The 14,476-nt window shown below is 38.7% G+C and overlaps 1 protein-coding gene across 2 annotated transcripts in view; it reads right to left on the reverse strand.

Annotated features, from left to right (window-relative positions):
* Positions 1-14,476, reverse strand: part of LOC127938707 (nesprin-1) — a 63,968-nt gene that overhangs the window by 26,245 nt on the left and 23,247 nt on the right. For both annotated transcript variants that reach the window (XM_052535526.1, XM_052535525.1), the window contains exons 29-52: positions 14,282-14,437; positions 13,903-14,055; positions 13,264-13,446; positions 13,038-13,175; positions 12,749-12,934; positions 10,975-11,097; positions 10,376-10,558; positions 10,014-10,157; positions 8,320-8,523; positions 6,908-7,042; positions 6,437-6,559; positions 6,198-6,359; positions 5,707-5,907; positions 4,893-5,066; positions 3,378-3,569; positions 2,524-2,655; positions 2,271-2,371; positions 2,015-2,168; positions 1,509-1,628; positions 1,242-1,400; positions 931-1,149; positions 729-830; positions 518-637; positions 208-408 (exon numbers count right to left, since the gene is read on the reverse strand). In XM_052535526.1, coding sequence (XP_052391486.1) covers positions 208-408; positions 518-637; positions 729-830; positions 931-1,149; positions 1,242-1,400; positions 1,509-1,628; positions 2,015-2,168; positions 2,271-2,371; positions 2,524-2,655; positions 3,378-3,569; positions 4,893-5,066; positions 5,707-5,907; positions 6,198-6,359; positions 6,437-6,559; positions 6,908-7,042; positions 8,320-8,523; positions 10,014-10,157; positions 10,376-10,558; positions 10,975-11,097; positions 12,749-12,934; positions 13,038-13,175; positions 13,264-13,446; positions 13,903-14,055; positions 14,282-14,437 — 3,765 coding nt within the window. The remainder of the gene's footprint in view (positions 1-207; positions 409-517; positions 638-728; positions 831-930; positions 1,150-1,241; positions 1,401-1,508; positions 1,629-2,014; positions 2,169-2,270; positions 2,372-2,523; positions 2,656-3,377; positions 3,570-4,892; positions 5,067-5,706; positions 5,908-6,197; positions 6,360-6,436; positions 6,560-6,907; positions 7,043-8,319; positions 8,524-10,013; positions 10,158-10,375; positions 10,559-10,974; positions 11,098-12,748; positions 12,935-13,037; positions 13,176-13,263; positions 13,447-13,902; positions 14,056-14,281; positions 14,438-14,476) is intronic.

Raw genomic sequence — 14,476 nt, forward strand, 5'->3', positions numbered from 1 at the left:
GACCCCAAACTTTTGAATGGTAGTGTAAATCTTGTCTATTTTGCCTAATAAACAGATATAATCAGAAATCGTAGATTCTGAATTTTGATAGATTGTTGATAATATTGATAAAAGAGTGACGTATAGTTATTATCATCAGATATTTTCCCACAAATGTCCAGAAACATATTTATTAAGCAGACCACAAGAACCAAAATTCTGCTGTACCTTGTGTTTATCAAGAAGGATCTGAACCTCAATCACTGATCCCACTTTCATCTTCTGATCAGCAGTCATTTTGTCCTGAGCGGTGTCCAGAAGTTCTGCCAGGTCTTGTAAAGCTCTCTCATACTGAGCCTTCAGAACCAAACCCTGGTTCAGCTCACTCCGCTTGGAGCCCACCATTTCCACCAGCTCTTCATAAGCGTCCTGCACAGCAAAACAAAGGTAAAGTGGGAAGTCAAATGGAAGACAAGAAACCAGTAACTTTGTTTGCTGTTATTAAAGCACACAGCAGGGGAGAGACAGATGTGTGGACCTGTAGTTTCAGCAGTTCTTGAGTCCAGAGCTGGTTGGGCTGCAGTGTCTCTCCTCTGCTCCTCATCTCAGAAACTTTCTGTTCATATTCCCTCAAACTGTCCTCTGCTTCTGCTAGAATCTGTTTACATTGACATTTTGATTAATCCTTTGATTGTTTTGCCTGGGGTCTTATGCAATTATTTCTATGTCATTTCGAATGTGTGTCTGACCTCCATCTGTTTAGAAGCAGGCCGATCCATAACTGCATTCATTTTCTGTAAAAGCTGGTACTTTGAGTCGCTGACTGCAGTAAGCAACAGTCTAAACTCAGTCTGAGGGTAAGACAGACCAAAATGCATATGTGAGAGAAAGAGCAAGAGAGAGAAAAAAACAAAACACTGACTAAAAAATAGATACAGTAACAAACTGTACCTGGAAAACAGAGAGTTCCCGCAGCTTGTCTTTCATAGAGTCACATCTCTGTTCCAGCACTGTGTCCAGCAGCTTCAGTCTCGCCTCCAAACCATCTAACACTTCTTCAACCAAAATGCTTTCTACACTTTCTCCATCCCATAGCTGCTCTGTTCCTCCGAGCACGTCCTGACATTTACACACCTCCTCGTTGACATTCTTAACCTCCTTACTCAAACTCTGAAGAGACGAGACCAGAGATAGAGTCAAAGAGCGTCAATGTTTCTTCTAAAAAATATTTTACGACTCTGGTAAAAATGACTATGTCTGACCTCTAGGTGGTCCAGGTGAGTCTCTGAGTCATCAGAAAGTAATATTGGGCCAGGTACAAGCTCGTTTTCAGCACTGTCCAGCCAGGAGGAAGCTGATGAGACTGCCTCATAGAGAGCTCTCTTCAGAGCATGAGCACGCTTACTGTCAGCGCCACCTGTCTGTGGGGAGGAAATAATAATAAAAAAAGACTAGCTGCTAATAAATCCTTGATACCTAAACATCCTGTTCTTGAAGAATATGTAAATAAAAATATTCAGTGGCAGTACCTGAGACAAGTCCTCCAAATCTTGGCTAAAGCCTCCGAACAGACTTCGGGGTGACAGGATATCCTGACTCAGTTGCTCTCCTCTGAAAACTCCACAGGGGCTGAATAATGGCTGGCATAGCTAAGAGACATGTAACATTATAATTGTGCTCTTGCAAACTATTATAGCTCAAACTTTGAGAAATAAGGTTTTTTAAATAAAGAGAGTTGTTGGAAGCTTAATCGTGGAGCCTACATTTTGCCAATTTATTTTAATCATGAACATTTAAATTCACTTTTGTTGGTCACAGAACTTATTTTCTGCTATTATCCAAAAGCCAATGGAAAAATCCTGTTGGGTTTTTGTCAAGAGATCCAGGGTGATACTAATTCAGGGTTTGATTACAAAAATATGGCATCACTGCAGCCCTCTATTAGTGGAGGAATGGATCAGATATAACAGTGCTTCCTTAAACCCTTCAACATCAAAAACAAAGCTAGGGAATTGTGTTGTAGTTGATTATGTACCGTGTTACATGGCGTCTGCTCCATTGTGTTTAGTGACAGCTGCAGTTTGTTGTTAAGGTCTTTGCTCAGGTTCTCCCATCTGACTCTCATCTGATCATTTGTGCTCATGTTCCCAGGCCACTGACCATCATCCCCATCAGAAAGTTCAGCAGTCCTACATAACCAAGAAAGAAGCTCCTTTTGAGTCTGTACTGTATACACTTGTCAATGTCTTTCATATGCAAACACAGAGAATGTACAAGTGAGCAGTACCTACCTCTCTCCATTAGGTGTTGTCCTCTGTGAGAGAATTTCCTCTCCTCTAGATGCCACAGATTGCAGTAACTTCTTCTGTTCACCAAGCTGCTCCTCTAATTCCTGCATTATATGTAATGATGTTGAAGAAAAATCCAAGTCGTTTCTAGCTCATAGAATAACGGAATATTTGTATCTAAAGATGGTGTCAGTATTAGCATATATTATTCTAGTTAAGCTGATTAATATCATGTTATTGCTCAATAGTTGTCTACCCTCTGTCTTTGCACTGTGTCTTGATGCTGTTGGTTGCGCGTGGATCGTGCCTGACTGAGCCAATCCATTATATTGGGGCTCTGAGAGAGAGACGAGTCGGATTCAATGTCCTCCTGCTCCTGAAGTGAGCCCTGATAAATAAAGAGACAGAAAGTTAAAGAAATTAATAATTAACAAAGTTGCTGTAGTAATCATTTTTGACATTTTTAAATGATAAAAATAAGTAAAAAGTATTTAATAAATTATAAAATCTATCATTTATAAAGGTTTGCTAATAATTTTTGAAACAAAAAATATAAATATATTAGGTAAAAATGTATGTTTGGTTAAATTATTTTAAAGAAGGTTTCCTCACAATGAACCTAGATACATAGAATTTCCTCGAAACATACACAAACTTACACACACTAAACATTAAAACAGCATTTCACTAATTAGAGGTTAAAGGTTAGTCATGACTGACAATAGGAGATGGACCCAAATCAGCTTGCATAAGGCTTTTACATGTCACCAACATGTCTTAATTAAAAGAGTTTGGCAAAAAATGTCAGACTTTCCCCATAATTTCCAAAAGGTCTTTGTTCCAGATGGATGTTGCTGGAGAGCAATGGAATATCCTTCACAACAATGAACAGCAATGAACAGCGCTTGGCATTCTTCTGTCCTGCTGTCCACAAAGCAACCATTGAGGTGAGGATGTGTTTTTGAGTGTTTTTAGTGGTGTGTGTGCAAACTGTCGTCAGTAACCTCCAATTGTTTTTATACTAAGTATTCAGACCTTTGGCATTTTCTGTCATTGCACTAAATTATAGCTCCTCCAGTTTCTTTGAGAAGTTGAATCAGCATCCCTCACCTGGATGTGGGTCTGTTTGTCTTGGAGAATGCGCTGTAGCTCCACCAGGCTGGATTTGAGGCTGTGCAGTTTGAGGGAGAGCTGCTCAGCGTCTCCCCGTGAGCCGGCCTTTCCTTCCATCAGCAAACTCTCACTGTGCACTGACAGCTCAGACAGACACAGCACCTTCTGCTCGATCTCCAGTAACATGTTCTAGACCAGGAACATAAGATCAGAAAACTAAACTGTTTTGATCATTTAGAATTGATTCAGCAGTGTGAACCATATTTTAGGTGCTTCTAACAACGAATTAAAATATTTTAAATATAATTTAATTACATTAAATGAATATAATATATATTTGGGTTTGGTTAACCTATTCTTTTCAAGTTGTTTGATTTCAGAAAAAAAAAATATTTTCTTCCCATCTTAAGGCACAAAACTCTTAACAAAACTTAAATACATTAAATATTTTAGATGGGTTTACCATAAAGATAAAGTTGTAAAGATAAACAACTAAGTTCACTGTAACTAAATGGATTTGTCTGCTTTTGGATATTCAGATACATGTAAAAACACAACAGAAGGTGTCTGAAAAAACAAACAAACAGGAGACGTGTATGCAGTGACTGATAATCTTCTTAAGCTGCTTAACCTAGTCTTTAGACATCTTGATCTTTACCATACGACATGCACACTAGTCCAGAGAAGTTAGCGTAATTCTAAGAAAGAAAATAATCTATACATTTTTTTAATTCGGATCTGAATGCTGGTTCATAGTGGAGAGAGCCAGTGGCATTCAGTGAGGAATGAGCAAAAATTATCAGCAGTAAGCTACAGGTCAGGGCCTTCCTGACTTCTCACAAACAATTTAACTTTCAGGTTAAAGGTTAACTTGATACCTAAAGCACTTTCATCAAAACACAAAAGACACACTCGTGTGTGTGTGTGTATGCGTGTGTCTCCTTAAAGAGGAGCAGACATGCTCTGTGGGACGTCTCATGACTGCAGGGAAGAAGAAGCCCCTAATCCTAATGACTAATAGAATGGGACAAAACACACACAGCTAATCAGATTTACTTGCAGCCCACTCTAGTGTCTCCAGACATTATCAGCTAACAGAATCCAATGAATTGACTGTTTATATATCACTGAAAATCAATCATGGTTTTAAATACTTTATCATTTAAAATAAAGGACTGTTTTTTCAAAATTTACACAAGTGCTCAGAAACTATGGTAATCTGTAAATTGGTAATCTACAATAAAATGAGATACAATTAACATTTGCATTAGAAAAAATCACCACAGTGCAGATTAACCAAGTAAATCAGTATTTTATGAATTATTTGTTTATTGATAAAGCTGTTTCTTTGAAATGAACATGATTGTTAAGTTTTTCATTTCATTCCACCATTGGACACTGTCTGAAAAACAATAATTTCTGTAGTTTTTTAATCAGCTTTCTATGGACCAATATTTTTTAGAATACTGTGGCATGAATATTTTCGTACTTTTCCCAGCCCTAGGCTTTTACCTGGCAGTCAGTCAGCTGTTCCTCCATGTCCATGTCCTGTGGGTGTGGCTGGAGAGAGGAGCTCAGTGTGGCACGTGTGCTGAACAGCCAGCTGTCAAGCTCCTCTGCTTCACTGTGATAACGCTGTAGCGCTTGTTCCTGCCTCTGCTCTTCTAACTGCTCGCTTAATCGCTCCTGCAGGACAGAGAATTAGAGAGATGTCCTGATAGTTAAACCAAAAGACTAAAATAATTACTAGGCCACACATGACAATTTGAAACAAGCAGCATCTGCTAAGCAACAGTTCAGTCAGGACCACTCTGTTTGAATAAGATTATCGTAGAGGCCCTGAACATTATTTTGGTGGCAGGTTTTACTTTGAAGGGTTTAGATTCTGAGCAATTCACAACCAAACCTCAGTAAGGTTTGAAACAAACCAAGTCTAATGAATTACCATAATTATTTATATGCAACAGATTCCATGCAAAAGTGATACATGTCTGTAAATGAGACTTAACAAGATTAAGCAACGATTAGCTGATGCTGATTTCCGTGGACAAGATGTTAAGTGATCATGTACCTGTATAAGGAGGAATTGGAACAAGCGCATGTCTGTCGACAGACTAAGCCAAGTGTGAGTACTGATGAACTTATATGTCTTATTCTATTGTAGTGGGAGGAGTTTCAATCAGCTGATCATCACTAAACTACGCTTGAGCTCCATTCGTCACTCAAACTACATTACGTAAAATAATCAAAATAACATGCCAAAATCATTTTTTGCTACTATTTATCAGCCATCTCCATTTCTCTGCGTGCTATTATTCCTGCTCACCTCCAGAAGTTGGCGCTTTCCGGAGGCCTTCATGTGGATGGTGGCCATGCGCTCTCCTAGCACAGTGAGGGTTGACTGCAGGGCCAGCTGATCTCCGAAATCTGCCTCCAAACTGTCTTCATCCAACTGTAGCTCTTGGGAGAAGCAGGCCTGCAGTGCACTGATTTCATCCTGGAGCATTAGGATCTCATCCATCAGAGCCTGAAGAACAAACACCAATCAGGAAACTACTTTAATTCAATTCTGGTATCGTTAGTAAGTTTGCTCTAGTTGTAAACTGTAAAAATACATTAAAAGCTAAATGCCATGGAAATGAAGATACTGCTACTTTAAGTAAGAGATTTGTTTTAGACACAGAAGAAGTTTGTAATTTAGAGGGTAACCCTATCCTCTGGCTCGTATCACTAGTCTGGCTGTAAGCTTGAGTTTATGTGTGATCTAGCTGATCTAATTCGGTCATCTTGCTTCATCTGATCCTCTGTCTCTCTCACCTGGTGGGCAGCCATCTGGCTCTCTGGACTCTTGCTTGGCTCCAAGCTTTCATTTAGTGCTTTCTCAATGGATTCCATCTTTGTGGAGACAGATTGCAGGGTCTCTTGATAGTGCTGCTGCCTCTCCAGAGCTTCATATAGGCTATTCTGCTTCTCATTGATCTGTATATAGATGTATATTAACCAACAGAAAACGTAATTTGGATTTGATAATGTGAGAAGCATCTATGGATATGTACCACATTCTTCAAAGTCTCCCATGAGTGCTGTAGGTCGTCCAGGTTAGCTGAGGCGGCTGACTCCATGCAGGGGTCATACAGGTCTTGGAGTGGGGCTCTGCTTAAAGGAGCTCGCCCTGAACACTACGGAAGAAGTGACATCATGAAAGCGTGTGAATGCATGCATAAATAATAAACTAAATCGTGCTGGTCCTCTTAAAATACAATAAAAAAGTAGTGATACTTATGTGGGTTTATGTCTGAATCATTCAGATGTTGCACTCATACCCAGTTCAAGGTTTTCATTGATCATGGAAACCCTCAGACTAACATTTGTCTCCAAATTAAGAACCGAGCAGTGCCTACTGTTTGAAAGTGATTGGTTTAGTTTAAACTGAGTTAAATTAGGTTAGTGGCTGATCAGGGATAAGTTGATTAAATGTGATAAGGTTGGCAGATGCTAGCAAGGTCTGTGTTAGAGCCACAGGGTACCTGAGAGGTTTCAGTGTTAGGCCCGGGTGATGGCGATCTGCAGGCGGGTGGAGAGGAGACCTCGCTGTTGGTGCCCTCCTCACCAGACTCCTCTGTGACCGGGGAGAGGAGAGTATGGCAACGTCCTGCCGTCATCTGACCATTAAAGAGCCAAAGAGGCATAAGAAGAGAAAGAAAGAGAAAGATACATAAAGGGTGAAACGGGAGAAAGCACCAAAAGAAGAAGCTAATCAGAGGAAGAATATTAGGGTGCTGGAAAAAGTACACTACCATTCAAGTTTGGGGCTGGTTATATTTTTTTAAAAGTCTCTCATACTCATCAAGGCTGCAATTTATACAGTAAACGGTAATATTATGAAATATCATTGCATTTCAAAAATGTTATGAATTGCTGTGATGGCAAAGCTGAATTTTCAGCAGTCTTTACTCCAGTCTGCACTGTCACATGATCATTCAGAAAGTATTGTATTATACTGAATTGTGTTCAAGAAACATTATCAAAATATACAAAACAAAAAATAAAAAACAACATAAAAAAAACTAACAATAAATGCTTAATATTTTTTGTGGAAACCGTGAAACATTTTTCAAGATTCTTTGATGAATATAAAGTTCAACAGAACAGCGTTTATTAGAAATAGAAATCATTTGTAAAAATTGTCTTTACCATCACCTTTGATCAGTTGAATGCACATTAAACTATTTAATTTCTTGACCCCAAACTTGCAATAGTGTATGTTTCCATTTGATTCTGACAGGAAGTCCTGATCAAGCAGAAAAGCTGAATAAGACCCTGCAAAGCAGCACCCTAGAATTACAGACAGACTACATTTGTTAAGAGTAGCCATGATTAAGCCCTTCACAGACCTCTCGTCATGATTAAGGAATGAACCGGATCAGGAAAATAGTTCAGAGTTTATGCACAGACTCACTGTAAAAATGCAATAAGATGGCATACAATAATAAATTGTGCATGCCTGCATAAACTAAAGTAATCTGAACCATCGGAGTGCTCCACCATTAGGCTAAATTTAGATCTAGATACAATGACTGCTAAACTACTGCAAAGCTACACCCCTTTCTCTGTAAGTCAGTAAGGACTGAGCGCCATAGCTGGAGCTGAACTGTTGGAGGTTAATGTGGAATCCAGTCCTGATCATGACTGATGCAATGAAGGGAAACCATTCGGCCAAACTAAAGACAACTAATGTTGACTAAGTCAAGGCCATCTAACACCCTGATCCCGTTTCCTCTTTCGGCAACAAACAACAGCAGGAATGCACAATGTAGAGGCATATACAACACTATGGGAGAAATAAGAGACCCATGAGATGCTTGTCTGACAGTGAAAAGAAAAAGAGCAGCAAGCACACCCGGTCCAGCTCTACCATGAGTAAGTATAAATCACTCACCATGACAACAGAGGAGTGTGCTGGTGGGTGTTTGGGTATCTCTTCCTCCTCATCTTCCAGCTCCTCTAACCCATCGGAGAGTCCATCAACCTCACTGACTGTCAGAAGCATGGTAGCATGTTTGGCTTTCACAGTCAACATCTTACACTTGGAGTTCAGTGCCGAGATCTGCTCCTGATATCCTTTTATCTTCAGGGCAAGTTCCTGTCACAATGACACATTACATTATTATTCCACCAAGGTCCACGCAGTTGGTTTAAGTCCCAATATATATACGTCCTGGATTAAGTCCCATAGATGAGGAGTAAAAAGGGGGTTAATGTAGAGAGCGGCACCGGCGAGCTGAGCTGAGAAATTCCCACTCTCTGTCTGCAGTAAAAAAAAACAGCACAGGCGAGCAATCGCTCAGTCAGAGGCATTTTGAGCTTGTAGCCAATCAGGGCACCGTGGGAGAAGGATGACAAGCCAAGCCTTCAGGAAACGGCCAATGTGATTTGCACAGAGCTCGGCCAACTGGAGAGAGTGGGAGGGGAGAAGAGAGCAGAAGAACACTCCCTCCCCCAAACTGGCCAACTCACACTCATACAAACACAAAGACCTCAGGAACAGGAAATGAGCTCAGTGAGAGGGACTATTCCCCCCTCCTGTTTACTTCTTTTCCTTACTTCCCTTCACTTCCTCTACTTCCACCAATCCCAAAGCTGTTTTCCTGACAAACAAAAGAACTGGAAGTGAGGAAAGGGGCTCACATTACAGATTTTGTTCAGCCCATGGAGTCTCCCTCTCAGATTTCTAACTCCTTATCTGTTATTATTTCACAAACACACACAGACAGGCCAGCCTCTGGTAATGAGGTCAAGTGGGAGAAAGCTGCAGCTGCAGAATAAAACAACCCTGGGTGATAAAGCCACAGCTGCCACCCCAACTGAACTTTTTGGTGTGTTTAAAACTGGCTCTTGGCTTTAGGGCTGCTTGATTTGGGGGCAGCACTAAAAAAATCAATTTGCAATTTTTCTGAAAAAAAAAAAAAAAAAAAAAAAATTGATTGTGATTTAAAATGCGATATTTAAAAAAACTCCACATTTACTGTTCTTGTTTGTAGAGCTGCACAATTTACCAAAATATTGTGATTATTATTTATTAATATTACTATAAATGCTAAAAAAAGTATTACTTCTAAATAGAAATATTAAACAAAATAAGAAATATTACTATAGTAATATTTCATTGTAAATTGTAAAAAAAAATAAAGAACAACTGTAAAATTATAAAATTAATACTTATGGCTATTTTAATTCCTTCATTCAAATGATAAACGATTTTGGTGAATTTTTGGTGCCGCCCTTCATGTGTGTGAAATGTAAAGGAACAGAGCAAAAGGGCGTGAGAGAAAGAAAGAATTTGATGCCACTCAGGACAAAACAAACTGAGGTCAAAGATCAAAGAACTACTTTTACACCCATTGAGAAAATGGTAGGAATTTATGGCCTGACTCATTCCAACCAAATGTAGGTCGACTAGCTAAGCGATATGTTTAGTGATAGCTTAGACAACACACCTGCATTGAATTTTGAGACTGACTGACTGATGCACCAAGTGAGAATGATCATAACATATACCACTGGTTACTTAAAGAAAAATTCACATATATTTGTGAAAATCTAAAAGTATGAAAGGAGGATTTCCCACCTCACCTCATGATGTTGTATCTGTGTTTGAAGCTCCTGTATGTTTCCTGTAGTAACAGGACGGTCCTGAATAACATGGTGTGCTCCTTCAATTAGTCTCTGTAGGTTCTTGACTTCCTGTTCGTATTTCTCATACTGCACCAAGGCCTCCTGGGGGAATGTGAAGAGAGATCCTAAATGAGCCATTAAAACCACAAGTGGTCTATATAAACTATGCAAATACACTGAAGGGGACATTTTTTCTATTTAAAATGTTAGTAGCTTAAAGGTTAGCTCAAATCAGCATAAAGGTTTAACTGAAAGCTTGAACTGAAAAATCAATATAAATACCTTTATCTAAGAATATGTTGTCATCTGTGTGCAGATACCTGTAATATATTGCACTGTTGAATGGTATTGTGTTGTAGGTGGCTGCTCTCTTGCTGCAGACTTTGTGCAGTAACACATAGTGGTAATGCTGCAATCACATCCTCTGGCAGCCGGAGGACACTCTGACACATCTGCATAGCCTGCACCTGCTGCTTGAGACCCTCAATCTCTGACAACAGGAGCTGAGCAACACATACTCAACATTAGCTTGATGGTATCACTGATCAAATCAGCACATGTGATTTTGTTGTCAGTGCACAGAATTGTTTTTATTTTTTATTACTAATCAGTATTTCGTTCTTGATTTCTGCTCTTGAAAAATATTGAAACAGTTGAAGTTTATTTTCTTACATTGTTTTCTTTCTTTTTATATGCTTAACCCATAAACTAATGTTTTATTTGTTATATTTATGCTATAAACTATTTTTAAGAAACAAGAAAAAAATATATTGGAAAAAGTAACTAATAATTGAGACAAGTCTTTTTTCAGTGTATAATAGTACAGAATATAATGACTACATTTGTATCTGACAGTATAAGATACATCGGAGGAATGAAGGAATGTGTTAGTAGAAGTTATTAAGAGTGAGCGGTTTACCTGTCTTTGAGTCAGCTGTTCTCTGAGACTGAGACGTGCCAGATCAGGAGAGGTCAGAGTCTCCTGTACTCTCTCGATGGACTGATGGAGGCTCTTCACGTCACCCTCCAGTCTCCCCACGTCCTAAACAGAGAAACATACAGTAAGATCATTATGTTCGGCTCAATGTCGATTTGACTTTACAGAGACAAATATCCATATATTTTATTAAATATTCCATTGGGTATGCTTTCATGGCATGTAACTCAATTGCAATAATAATAATATGGTTTTAAAAGGATTCAAAACATTAATTCAGCTTGCTGTTCAACAAATATATAGTTGCACTATTAGCATTTTAACACTGAAAAATTCTACTATTGAGGGGGAAAAAGCAGGAAAAGGAGAAGAAAGGAGAACGATAAAGGAGCCTGTAAGAGTGATGCTATGATAGACAGGGAATTGATATATCAGCATTTGGCAGAGTAAAAGCACCTGGTTGTTTAACAGAAACACTAGCTCCCTCTTGTGCCGTTTGGATATACATTATCAGTCAGAAGTCTTTGAAGAGTAACATTTTTAATGCTTTTTAAAGAATTCTCTTCTGCTCACCAAGCCTGTATTTTTTTAATCCAAAATACAGCAAAAACTATAATATCGTGAAATATTTTATACATTTTAAAAATAACTGCTTTCTCTTTGAATGTTTTAAAATGTTCTTTATTCCTCTGAACAAAGCTGATTTTTTTAGCATCATTACTCCAGTCTTTAGTGTTACATGATCCTTCAGAAATCATTCTGATGTTCTGACTTCCTGCTATAAAAAAAACATTTGTAATTTGGAGCGAATATACAGTATGCAGGCTTGGTCAGCAGAAGAGAATTCTTAAAAAAGCGTAAAAAATCTTACTGTTAAAAAACTTTTTACTGGCACTGTGATTGTGATTTTGGCTTCGGGTATTGAAAAGCCCGTTTCAGTCCACAGCCCCACTAATTCAATAGTCAGACTGCAGGTTAAATCATGATGGGACCCAGAACAAGAGGACTTGCTGAGATCACAACACTGCTAAATCAACACAGTGCCCCTGAGCAACACACTGAAGCCATTTAACTTCAGAGAATGTCTGCTCAATCACAAGCCTTGAGGCCACAAAATAAAAGCAGCTCAAGTGGGCCTAAAATTTTATAAAGTGGTGCTTTAAACCAAATCAATGTAATTCTCCAGCGAATTCTACAGTTTACTAGATTGGTGGTCCTTGTTTTTCAAAGTCAGGCAGTAAAGAAAGAGAGCAAAGATGAGGAATCCAAAAGACAAAACAAAAAAACCTGACATGCACAAATATATAGGAAATTGGTTTCCTGGGACAACAGATGATCATATACATATAGATAACTACAGATTATACAAATAGATTTCACTGCAGAATTTCAGAGACATAATAAGTAAAATAAACAAGTCATCTTGCTAAATATATATATACCATTTGACACAAAAACTGAAAAGGGCACAAAAATGTTGCCCATTTCTGATTGTACGGCTTAAGACAAAACTATAAAGCAATGTTTAGTTAAAGCACTGTGGTGAGCATACAGCAATTTAATGAACAAACATCAATTACGTCCAGCAAAGAAGACAGAACGATGAAGAATTACGTTGCTAATCTAACTGGCCACTAGATGGCAATGTCTTTCTAAATATACAGCAGACTTGAAGCTGACCATGGGCACATGCACAGCCCACTGCAAAACTCTTATTTTTTCATTATAATACGCGTGACATGCTGCTATGTATAACCTTGGCTGCATCCTGTAGCATCAGGAGTCTTGTTTTGGCTCTCTGCTGCAGCTCTTCAGCATGTCTGCTCAGTTCAGCCACCTGCAGGTGGAGAGCATCTGTCTGGACCACCTCCCCCAGCAGTCTCACCCTCTCCTCCAGACCCTCAAACTCCCCTTGGAGATCTTGCCACTCTTGCAATAAGGCCTGATTGAGATATATCACAAAACAACATTAAATTTCTACCCAAAACAGCCACTGAAAATTCAGAGAAACTGTGATTTGATCTGGCTAAAGCAGATGTCACCACCTGATGGTTTTGGATTTGCTCTTGCATCTGTAAGGTTGGACTCCACATGACGTTGGCTGAGACCACAGTCTCTGCTTTTTCTGTCCAGTTGAGAGTTAACATCAGCATTTCATTAAATTCTTCAAAGTTCTTTTCTGCCTAAAATAGAAAAAAAGGTAAATTTGTTGAATGCATTTTAATAATTTTTTTTTTTTTTTCTTTCAGTCAGGTTTCCCCAAATGCTGACCTTCTGAAGGCATGTGGTCCTTCCCTCTGCCAGTCTGCTGGTCTGAGCATGAAGATCAGTCAGTTTACTCAGGCTGGAGCCCAGCTGTTTGGCAAGGAGAGGATTTTGCTTACCAAACTCCTGCACTGCCACATCTAGCTCAGACAGAGCACGACCACACTCCTCTAGTTCCTCTAATAGAGTCTGAATAGAGAAAGAAAAACAGAACAAATGGCAGAGAAAAAATATGTTCAAAGTTGTAAATATGCAAAGATCAAAGTGTTGTAAAAAATTACAAGTTGCCTTTTTTGGCAATTTAAATAAGATGAAATAATTTAAATAATAGATTAAAAAAATTAAAATACTTTAATGAAAAATGCATTGACAACTACTTTATATAAGATGAAGTACTAATGACAAACTAAAATAAAGCTTAATATATATTAAAAAAAAACATTAAAATTTACAAAAACTAAATTACTTAAGTTATAAATAAAGACTATAATCACTCATATATATCACTAAAATAATAATAAATATTTAGAAATCAGGTTGTACAGAAGTCATTCTTAAGTACACTTCTGTCATCATTTACACTGTCCATTTCAGTAATCAGGGCAGAGTCTGTACCACAGCTTCCAAAGACTTCTGCATTCATACCGCTGTCTCCTCTTTAGCCTCCTCAACATCCACAGCCTTCTGCTTGAGTTTCAAAGAGATGAGTTTGACTTTCTGTGAGACATCCTGAAGTCTGGAGTTAAAGTCTTCTTTTATATCTCTGCTATGTTGGACCTCTCTTTCCCGTGCCTGCACCTGAGCACAAAATAAATAAATAGGGAAGTGAAAGAGAGACATTATCTAATCTCCTTTTCTTTTAAACCCAACTAGACTGGTCTATTTGGCTGCATTTACATTGCAATGCCTACTGCACAGATCTTACATTTTGACACAAATCTAATTTTTACATGTCAACATTAATCCCTCACCAGAATTCACTTGGTACATGTATTCTTGACATCCCTAGTATGAATGAAGGTACCTGATCTACTGCAGAACCCAGAGCCAGTGTAACCTCTGCCAGCTGGGCGCTGATCTCTGAAGGAAGGGTGGCATTGAAGTCCTGGTATTTCATCTGCTGGCAATCTGCAATCTGCTCAAGGTTCTGGCGGTGAGACTGCATGCCTCCATGAGCCGTCTAGCAGAAACCACAAAAACACACCATCATCAGTAAAGT

Source organism: Carassius gibelio, chromosome A20, assembly GCF_023724105.1.
Source record: "Carassius gibelio isolate Cgi1373 ecotype wild population from Czech Republic chromosome A20, carGib1.2-hapl.c, whole genome shotgun sequence".
Classification (NCBI taxonomy): Eukaryota; Metazoa; Chordata; class Actinopteri; order Cypriniformes; family Cyprinidae; genus Carassius; species Carassius gibelio.